This window comes from Notolepis coatsorum (assembly GCF_963971535.1).
Source record: "Notolepis coatsorum genome assembly, contig: SCAFFOLD_330, whole genome shotgun sequence".
In the NCBI taxonomy this organism is placed as follows: domain Eukaryota; kingdom Metazoa; phylum Chordata; class Actinopteri; order Aulopiformes; family Paralepididae; genus Notolepis; species Notolepis coatsorum.
The window spans coordinates 201,030-212,199 of NW_028169112.1; the positions used below are offsets into that span (position 1 = coordinate 201,030).

At 47.3% G+C, this 11,170-nt stretch overlaps 1 protein-coding gene across 1 annotated transcript in view; it reads right to left on the bottom strand.

Annotated features, from left to right (window-relative positions):
- Window positions 1-6,458, bottom strand: part of LOC311248780 (pleckstrin homology-like domain family B member 1) — a gene marked incomplete at both ends in the record, with an annotated part of 138,719 nt that extends 132,261 nt beyond the window's left edge. The window contains 1 exon segment of the mRNA XM_084339608.1: window positions 6,338-6,458. Coding sequence (XP_084195734.1) covers window positions 6,338-6,458 — 121 coding nt within the window.
- Window positions 6,459-11,170: the final 4,712 nt, after the last annotated feature.

Here is an 11,170-nt window from a genome sequence, read left to right on the forward strand (position 1 = left end):
CAGAGGCAACAAATGTCAAGCAAATGTAATTTTTTAACATTCATAGCTTCTATTGAAGTATTCGAACGCAGCTTCCAATGTCTGTCGTCATATTTTATGACGTAATCCAAAAAAGAAAATTGTTAAAAAAGTGATTCATCCGATTAAATCTTCTTTTCTTTTATTAAATCAACTTTCTTTAATGAATGTAACTCATCAGTTTCGTCATAAACATGAACGGTTGATATACGGAAGCGATGGCGACGTCTTGAAGGATGCAGACCGGCTACATCGTTCAGGACAGTAGATCTAGTCGAGTGGGTCTCAGCAACCATGTCTCGTCACGTGTCCCTCCGAGAGACACACGCGTGTTGTATGTAGGGACGTCACCCAGAGGCATCAGAATGCAGAGACAGACCTTTACCTCCGGAGCAGGTGGGTGGGGGTTCAGTGTCTTGCTCAAGGACACTTTACCGTCATGGGTTCAAACATGCGACTGAGCGGTTACCGGACGGACCGTACCACTAGTCTGCAGTCGCCGTCGGACGGCCTGTCTCTCGGACCAGCGTACGGGCGAGCTCAACAAGCTCGCTCAAAATAACCCGCTAGGGGGGGGGGGGGGGGGGGTCAGGTGGCGTAGCGGAGATTGCGTTCGTCACCAACACCGGAGACGCTGGATTCGCCTGTTCGAATCCAGCTCCCGGCGTTGTCACCAGCTTGGCTGGCCGCTCACGCTAATACAATTGGCAGTATTAGAGGGTGGGAGAAGCTGAAGGGTGGGTCCTGGGTGTTGTGGACAGCGACCCCTACAGTTCGGTCGGGGCGCCTGCTCAGCGAGGGTTGGAACTGAGGAGAGATAGTGTGGCCTCCCACACGCTACACTCTCCCCGGTGAGAACCTGCGCGGCCAGGTTGGCCTGCCCCAGGCTGCACATGCGTCGGAGGAAAGCATGTGACAGTCTCCGGTCTCCCGGACCAACAGTAGAGGAAAAGTACGCAACAACCAGGAAGGGTGGGATGGGAGAAAAAGAGGGAAAAAGAGGGGAAGAAAGATAATAAAAAAAAAAACGCTAGCCTAAAATACGAACTTGGGGTGAACAAAGCCCAGCTAGCTTATTGCAACGCAGTTTTCCAGCCACATGGACACAGTGCACCTAGCTCCACCTAGCTCCACCCAGCTCCACCTAGCTCCTAGCTCCACCTAGCTCCACCTAGCTCCACCTAGCTCCACCCAGCTCCACCTAGCTCCACCCAGCTCCACCTAGCTCCACCTAGCTCCACCCACCTCCACCTAGCTCCACCCAGCTCCACCTAGCTCCACCCAGCTCCACCTAGCTCCACCTAGCTCCACCTAGCTCCACCCAGCTCCACCCAGCTCCACCTAGCTCCACCTAGCTCCACCCAGCTCCACCTAGCTCCACCCAGCTCCACCCAGCTCCACCTAGCTCCACCCACCTCCACCTAGCTCCACCCAGCTCCACCTAGCTCCACCCAGCTCCACCTAGCTCCACCTAGCTCCACCTAGCTCCACCCACCTCCACCTAGCTCCACCCAGCTCCACCTAGCTCCACCTAGCTCCACCTAGCTCCACCTAGCTCCACCCAGCTCCACCTAGCTCCACCCAGCTCCACCTAGCTCCACCTAGCTCCACCTAGCTCCACCCAGCTCCACCTAGCTCCACCCAGCTCCACCTAGCTCCACCCAGCTCCACCTAGCTCCACCCAGCTCCACCCAGCTCCACCTAGCTCCACCTAGCTCCACCCAGCTCCACCCAGCTCCACCTAGCTCCACCTAGCTCCACCCAGCTCCACCTAGCTCCACCTAGCTCCACCCAGCTCCACCTAGCTCCACCCAGCTCCACCTAGCTCCACCCAGCTCCACCTAGCTCCACCCAGCTCCACCTAGCTCCACCCAGCTCCACCCAGCTCCACCCAGCTCCACCTAGCTCCACCTAGCTCCACCCAGCTCCACCCAGCTCCACCTAGCTCCACCTAGCTCCACCCAGCTCCACCTAGCTCCACCTAGCTCCACCTAGCTCCACCCAGCTCCACCTAGCTCCACCCAGCTCCACCTAGCTCCACCTAGCTCCACCCAGCTCCTAGCTCCACCCACCTCCACCTAGCTCCACCTAGCTCCACCTAGCTCCACCTAGCTCCACCCACCTCCACCTAGCTCCACCTATAGCTCCACCCAGCTCCACCTAGCTCCACCCAGCTCCTAGCTCCACCCACATCCACCCAGCTCCACTAGCTCCACCTAGCTCCACTAGCTCCACCTAGCTCCCAGCTCCACCTAGCTCCACCTAGCTCCACCTAGCTCCACCCAGCTCCACCCAGCTCCACCCAGCTCCACCCAGCTCCACCTAGCTCCACCTAGCTCCACCTAGCTCCACTAGCTCCACCCAGCTCCACCTAGCTCCACCCAGCTCCACCCAGCTCCACCCAGCTCCACCTAGCTCCACCCAGCTCCACCTAGCTCCACCTAGCTCCACCCAGCTCCACCTAGCTCCACCTAGCTCCACCTAGCTCCACCTAGCTCCACCTAGCTCCTAGCTCCACCCACCTCCACCCACCTCCACCTAGCTCCACCTAGCTCCACCTAGCTCCACCTAGCTCCACCCACCTCCACCTAGCTCCACCTATAGCTCCACCCAGCTCCACCTAGCTCCACCCAGCTCCTAGCTCCACCCACCTCCACCCAGCTCCACTAGCTCCACCTAGCTCCACCTAGCTCCCAGCTCCACCTAGCTCCACCTAGCTCCACCCAGCTCCACCTAGCTCCACCTAGCTCCACCCAGCTCCACCTAGCTCCACCTAGCTCCACCTAGCTCCTAGCTCCACCTAGCTCCACCTAGCTCCACCGAGCTCCACCTAGCTCCACCGAGCTCCACCGAGCTCCACCTAGCTCCACCGAGCTCCACCGAGCTCCACCTAGCTCCACCTAGCTCCACCTAGCTCCACCCAGCTCCACCTAGCTCCACCAAGCTCCACCTAGCTCCACCCAGCTCCACCTAGCTCCACCTAGCTCCACCGAGCTCCACCTAGCTCCACCTAGCTCCACCTGACAGTCCGATGGTCACAAATGGAGGAACTCAGCTTCAATATAGTGTCTGTTATCCTTCAACCATGAACTATTGTAATTGAAATTTAGTTATAGCTTATTATAGCCAGTGTTCATTTTGTCAGCTATTTTCATTCTAGTTTTAGTCTTAGTCTTAGTGTCAAATGCTCCTTTTGTCGTTATCATATTTAGTCACCTTAATTTATTTTTCGTTTTAGTCGGTTTTAGTCAACTACAGGTCTGAGCATTTTAGTCTTAGTCAGTTTTAGTCTCGGCTTTGTCTTTTTTGTTTTAGTCTAGATTTAGTCAGGGGGAAAAAGCTTCGTTGACGACCATATTTGGTCATCATTTTCGTTGACAAAATGAACACTGCCTGAGCGTATACTGTAGATCAGGGGTCTCAAACTCGCGGCCCGCTGGATGATATTTTGCGGCCCCCTACTTGACATCAAAGTTTAGTGTTAGTGCGGCCCGCGCGCAACTTTTTGCCGAGTCGTTGCGCGAGTTGGAAGTTTTATTTATTTGATCACTTGTAGGCTACCATAGCGCAGGCTCATGACTTGGTTGAAACGTGATTCCGGAGTGACATAGTGGAAGGAAATCCTCAAAATTCTCCGCTATCTCCTCTGCAAGCAGTGCTCTGCATGTCCGGCTGTACTGCTCCACTGTCTGTGTCTGTCTACTCTGGTCCAATCACATTCAGCGTCCCGTCAGCGGTTCTTCCCCCCCCCCCCCCCCCCCCCCCACAGAGGCAGAGTAGGGCGGGTCTTCACGGGATGCGTGTCGTCTCTTTCAACGGGTCCGAGTCAGAGCGAGAGTTGACAGCGCATCTACAGGTAGTTTCATCTGCAGGTACTGTAGCTAGTAACCTCATTCCCAGTTTTATCTCCGTGAGATAAATGTAGCTAGTAGCCTAGTTTCGCCAGCTGGCAGCTAGTAGAACAATATGTTCAAAGATGGACAGTAAAAGAAAAGTCGACAGTGAAAATCGTTGCAATTCAAAGTGAATGGACTGAAAAATATGCGTGCATCCTCCCAGCACCAAACCAATGTGCCTAATATGCCAAGTAGCTCTTGTGAAGAGTGGCAATTTGAAACGCCACTACGAAACAAAACAGTTATTTTGATGCAGCCTTTCCTCAAAATTGAGTGCTAAGAACCACAAAAATAAATCGAATGAAATCATCATATCAAGCTGCAGAATTATTATTAAATCTATGTCACAACGAGAAAAAGCAACCAAGTCCTCACTCAGTGGCATGGGTGTTGGCTAAACACAAGAAGCCATTCTCTGACTGAAGTGATGGAGACCATGTTTGAAGGCAAACAAAAGCAAATCCCCCTCAGATCGCACAGCAACCAGAATAACTGAAATACTGGCTGGTGATTTGATTAAACAGCTTTGTGATAGAAAAAAAAATGCACAGTGCATTTCCATAGCTGTGGATGAGTCCACTGACACCACTGAGAAGCCTATGTTCTGAAGAACCGTTCATGTTCTGAAGAACTGTTCATGTTCTGAAGAACTGTTCATGTTCTGAAATGTTATTGCTAAAGATTGAGAAGATTGGATCAGTTGTACTTTTTTTGGAATACTTTAAACCCTTTTTTTGTGGAATATTTGATGCGGCCCAGCCTCACCCAGACTCTACCTCCAGCGGCCCCCAGGTAAACTAAGTTTGAGACCCCTGGTTTAGATAGATAGATAGATAGATAGATAGATAGATAGATAGATAGATAGATAGATAGATAGATAGATAGATAGATAGATAGATAGATAGATAGATAGATAGATAGATAGATAGATAGATAGATAGATAGATAGATAGATAGATAGATAGATACTTTATTAATCCCCTTGGGGAAATTCAGGGTATCTCACAGCTCACACAGTATACAGACATTGACATTTCACGTTATGTCTGCATCATGAATTAAAAATAAGCCCATGATCAAATTCAACTAAATCATATCTATCAATATCAATAAGAGCGTGATGAGATAAAAACAGGTGTATAAAACAAGTGTGTAAAAACATGTGTGTAAAAACATGTGTGTAAAAACAGGTGTGTAAAAACAGGTGTGTAAAAACAGGTGTGTAAAAACAGGTCTCTCTCTGACCAGCTGACCTGAGTGTGTGGTCTGTAGTCAGACGGTCTCTCTCTCTGACCTCTGACCTGAGTGTGTGGTCTGTAGTCAGACGGTCTCTCTCTCTGACCTCTGACCTGAGTGTGTGGTCTGTAGTCAGACGGTCTCTCTCTCTGACCTCTGACCTGAGTGTGTGGTCTGTAGTCAGACGGTCTCTCTCTCTGACCTCTGACCTGAGTGTGTGGTCTGTAGTCAGACGGTCTCTCTCTCTGACCTCTGACCTGAGTGTGTGGTCTGTAGTCAGACGGTCTCTCTCTCTGACCTCTGACCTGAGTGTGTGGTCTGTAGTCAGACGGTCTCTCTCTCTGACCTCTGACCTGAGTGTGTGGTCTGTAGTCAGACGGTCTCTCTCTCTGACCTCTGACCTGAGTGTGTGGTCTGTAGTCAGACGGTCTCTCTCTCTGACCTCTGACCTGAGTGTGTGGTCTGTAGTCAGACGGTCTCTCTCTCTGACCTCTGACCTGAGTGTGTGGTCTGTAGTCAGACGGTCTCTCTCTCTGACCTCTGACCTGAGTGTGTGGTCTGTAGTCAGACGGTCTCTCTCTCTGACCTCTGACCTGAGTGTGTGGTCTGTAGTCAGACGGTCTCTCTCTCTGACCTCTGACCTGAGTGTGTGGTCTGTAGTCAGACGGTCTCTCTCTCTGACCTCTGACCTGAGTGTGTGGTCTGTAGTCAGACGGTCTCTCTCTCTGACCTCTGACCTGAGTGTGTGGTCTGTAGTCAGACGGTCTCTCTCTCTGACCTCTGACCTGAGTGTGTGGTCTGTAGTCAGACGGTCTCTCTCTCTGACCTCTGACCTGAGTGTGTGGTCTGTAGTCAGACGGTCTCTCTCTCTGACCTCTGACCTGAGTGTGTGGTCTGTAGTCAGACGGTCTCTCTCTCTGACCTCTGACCTGAGTGTGTGGTCTGTAGTCAGACGGTCTCTCTCTCTGACCTCTGACCTGAGTGTGTGGTCTGTAGTCAGACGGTCTCTCTCTCTGACCTCTGACCTGAGTGTGTGGTCTGTAGTCAGACGGTCTCTCTCTCTGACCAGCTGACCTGAGTGTGTGGTCTGTAGTCAGACGGTCTCTCTGACCCTAACCCTACAGACCGTACCTGAGCGGAGCCTGTAGTCAGACCGTACCTGAGCGGAGCCTGTAGTCAGACCGTACCTGAGCGGAGCCTGTAGTCCCCGGTGGGTCTCTCTCCCCCCTCAGGCATCATGCTCTTCATCCTGAGGGCCTCCTCTGGGTGGTTGAAACGGAAGAAGGCCGACTGACCAAAACACAGCATGCAGCCTGGAGGGAGGGAGGGAGGGGGGGGGGGAGGAGGAGAGAGAGAGAGAGAGAGAGAGAGAGAGAGAGAGAGAGAGAGGGAGAGGGAGAGGGAGAGGGAGAGAGAGAGAGAGAGAGAGCATTAGACAACATGATGACAGAGAGATGGACAGTGATGGGCAGTAGCTAGCTACAAGTAGCGACGCTACATAGCTTAACTACAATTCTCAGTAGCGTGCTGCTAGCGTCGCTACTTTTTAACCAGGGTAGCGATCTCTGTAGCGGAGCTATTTATAGAATGAAGTAGTAACGTAGCGACGAGAAACGTTACGCGCTACTTTCGGGAGAAACAGTCTAGACTAGAAGATCTGCGAGGAGAAAAAAAAACTCCCCGTAAAAAACCCACTATGATTGGTTGGTTTGTTTAGATACGAGTGACGACTCATGATTGGGTATGGTAGACCAAAACATTACGGGTAGGCCAATCAGAGGCAGGATAGGGCGGGACTCCAGCCGCAAAGCAGGAAGTGAAAATCAAAACAGACGTATTGAATGAATGCAATTTAACGGATTACATGAAATGAACCAGTCTGCGCGAAATGGCAGAGGGGTTCGATGGCATTGATGAAGATGATGATGTCAATAACAACAATGACTCTCCGTGGCCTATCTGGGACACATGTATGAGTTTGACTGAAAAAACGGCTAAAACATATGCTGCTCTCTCAACACGTCCAGCACTAACTTGAGAACACATTCAGGTGAGCTGATGAAAATCAACTGTTCCCAAACAGCACACAAGTCAGTACACTTTGTCAACAGCTTTAACTAAGATAGCTGCTATCATGATGTTTCACTGTAGGCAAAAAATGAACAATATTATTGGGGTGGAGAAAAGAAAAAAAGAGGGAAAAGCAGTGGTTCTCAACCTGTGGGACAGGACCCCCAGGGGGGGTCCCCACATGATTTTGGGGCCATGGAATGTTTTGTGAGTTACATATTTAAATACATTTGGTCATTTAGCTGACACTTTCATTCAAAGCAACTTACAAATTGTGTACAACAAGTCAGTAGGAGTGGTACATATCTAGCAGCCAAGGATAAGTAGTATTGTTTGTCAGTGTCAAGCTTGAGTGTTATACTCTGAGTACATACTGTAGTAGTATAGACATATTAGCATAGTTGGTAGTAGTATATACATTGGTAGCATAATACTAGTAAAATGAAGTAAAACAATTCAGATATTGAAGAAGTGTGTAATACAAGTTCATGTTAAAAGGATGACACAAAAAGCCAGACCAAGGGCTTGTTTCAGTTTTATAATAAACAATCAAACTGAGAATTTTTTTTCCTGCCTATTTGTTTGGTGGAAACTTGGTCACGAAGTAAAAAATAAAAAGTAGTGCCGATGTAGCTAGCTATTTTTGCCATGTTCTTGTAGTGTAGCTTGCTACATTTCTCTGGGGATAGCTTCCATTGTAGTTGAGCTATATTTAATCGAGAGTAACTTGTAGTGTAGCTTGCTACATTTTCCAAGTAGCTTGCCCATCACTGGAGATGGACGGTAGATTAGATTAGATTGTACTTTATTGTCGTTATATTTGCATACAACGAGATCTGGGACTCAAGCTTGAGACAGACAAGAGACCGTGGCCACAGAGACTGCAACCACCAGCCAACAAGACAGATTGCATAACAGGGAGAGGTCACGAAGGTCAACGACTACGAACAAGAGCCTTGAAACACAAGTTACAGGTTTATAAGGATCTTCATGAGAGAAGATAAGGTGTTCCTTTATTGCTCCCCGTCACGCTCTCCCGAGCAGGACGGAGAACGAGGCTTCAGCTCGGTTAAAAATGCAACAGACGGACATAAACACTCGGAGCGGAGTCGGAGCGCCGACAGACAGGGGTGTAAAGGTACACGTATCCGTACCGACCCGGTTCAGTACGGGACCTAAGGTTCAGTACGGCGGTGTACCGAACAGATACAACGGTACGTTAAGTACCGAACCGTGGTTTGTGTGTACCGTTACGTTACACCCCTAGACGTTGGTTATCACAGCAAAGCTGTTCTTCTCGCCACTATGAGGGTAACTATAGGTGGTAAGAGTTTGAGACAATAATAATAATAATAATAATAAAATAATAAAATAATAAAACTTTATTTGTATAGCACCTTTCATACAGAAACTGCAGATCAAAGTGCTTCACAACAGAAAAAGTGCAATAAAATTGTTCTGGATTACTGTTTAACAGTTTTTAAAGTCGTCTTTACCTGGAGAATGGGTAATAGACATCAAGGGTAGGGGGGGGGGGGGATCAATATGAATACTAGGGATGGGAATCACCAGTGTCATCATGATACGATACGATATCGATTCTTTGGACAACGATACGATATTTGCCGATATCACAAAGTCTCTCACGATACAATATGATTAGATTAGATTCAGGTGCCTGCAATCGATATGAGATGATATCATATGCCCATTTAACACAATCGGTAACATTTAGATCAACTAAAAAAAGGTAACGAAAATATCATTTGACATTTGTATTTTTGAGCTCTTCCAGACATTTAAAGGAAAATCAATCTATTGTTTTTAATACAAATAGACCTCCTGTTCACTGTAAAGTGCCACGTTTTGATATATTGAGCTTTAAACTTTAAGCTCCATTTTTTGGAACTCAAAACTCAACCTAAAACCCCTCCCTACCTTCCTCTCCCAAACCGTTCCTACAACAATTTGTTGATGTTGCATGATCATGTATAGGCCTACATTTATTATGTATTATATTGTTTATGTTTAAATAACATTTAAACATCAAACTCCTCTGACCTCATCTGGTCTTTCCAAAGACGCGCGCACACACACACACAGAAAGGGAGAATGCTATGCTGTAACATCAACACACACGGAGCTACTGCTGTTGTTCTTGGGCGGATATGAGACTCGCCACAGGATTTTCAAAATAAGAGTATCGATATGAATCGATCTTATTACATTGCATCGATCCGATTCGATCGTTGATAATTACATCGATGTATCGATCTGGATCGATGTATCGTCCCACCCCTAATGAATACTATGAAAAAAGGTGATGAAAAGTATGGTGTACAAAAGATAGTTGTCAAATGTCACACCATGTATCAAACCTAGGGTTGCAAAAGGGTGGACATTTACATTTAGTCATTTAGCTGAAACGCTTTTATCCAAAGCAACTTACAAGTTCTGTACGACAAGTCATCAGGAAGGAAGGGTACAACTCTATCAGCTGAGTAACAATGTTCATCAAAGTGTTGAGTGTTACAGTGTAGGTTAGTTTATTAGGACAAGTGCATGACAGTAAGGTTAGTTAGGGTTAGATTATTTAAAATTTCTTTTCTTATTTCAGATAATGGTTGAAGAAGTGCGTCTTTAGTCGACGGCGAAAGATTGGACGGGTTTGGGCTGCTGTCCTAACTGGGGTGGGTAGTTCGTTCCACCATTGTTCCCGGTGAATGTCCAAGAAATGTTCCATGTTTTTCAGTGAAGCGTCCTTAAAAGTTCAACTCCTTAAAATTAATTGTGAATTTCTTCGTTTCTATTTCAAGGATTTGCAATTATGTCTGCTTAGTGGTTATGATATGGTAACACATTTATGTTTATATCTGTATATTATTATTATTATTATGACATGATAATAATAATATATTTGATTTGTAGGGCGCTTTATAGTTGTGGAGCAAATCTCAAAGCGCTACATTTTAAAAGAACATAAAAACTAGCAAGAGAGTAAAAAAAAAGGAATATAAAATAAGCAAGACTAAAACTAGTAAGGAGTAAAAAGTATGATACACTATATATATATATGTGTGTATCATACTTATATCATGATATATACAGCCTGTGAAAATAACCCTTGTATTTACATTTTGTTCCCATTAATTCCCATGGAAGCTCAATAGTGTAATAAAGCTCCTGAAGTAATGCTCCAGGAGACATGAGCAGCACAGGACAAGAGGGGTCACCAGGGGCATAGGCGCCCACTTAATGGAGCATAAGATGCACGTGCTCTAGGACTATTGAACTTGGGGGAGCAAGCTTGTCTTTTTGCTCCCTCACTTTTTGATCATATCATATGATATAAATATCCCCCCCCAATATATAAATCTTATCTAAGCATAACTACGTAATTTCAATCAAATTAATAATACGCAATGACACTTAATAGCAAGTTTTTAAGTTTCCAAAGATTGCGACACCCCCCTGCCCGATATGGTTTGATCCAGTCCTGCAGACTGAGTGGAGCCCAGTCTGCACAGCGCGCCGCTACAACAGTGCAGCCTCCACTAGTCCAGGTGTAACACAGTAAGCTGGTACAGGCAGGCAGCAGCGTGATTCGTGAACACTAGTTTAGGCACAAGTTCACAACGCACAAGTTACAACAACAGCAGGATTTTCCACTAAGTAAGTTCAGTTGTTCAAACAAACTATTATGTTAGAAGACATGTCTTTACTGTCGAGTGGTAGAACATCTACCACGCAATACAATAAAAGTGTTTCACGGTCCGAAATGCCATCTGGTCATACCGTAAGTCCGTAACTAATAAATAATAATAATATAACGTTGGCGTTAAAGGTGCTCCCATAGTCGAGCAGACTGTACACAGAGCAGACTCCGCGGATGTCCGCGCGGACTCTTGAGCTTTGATCTCAGCCGACAGCAGACCCACAGGTGCGAGTCG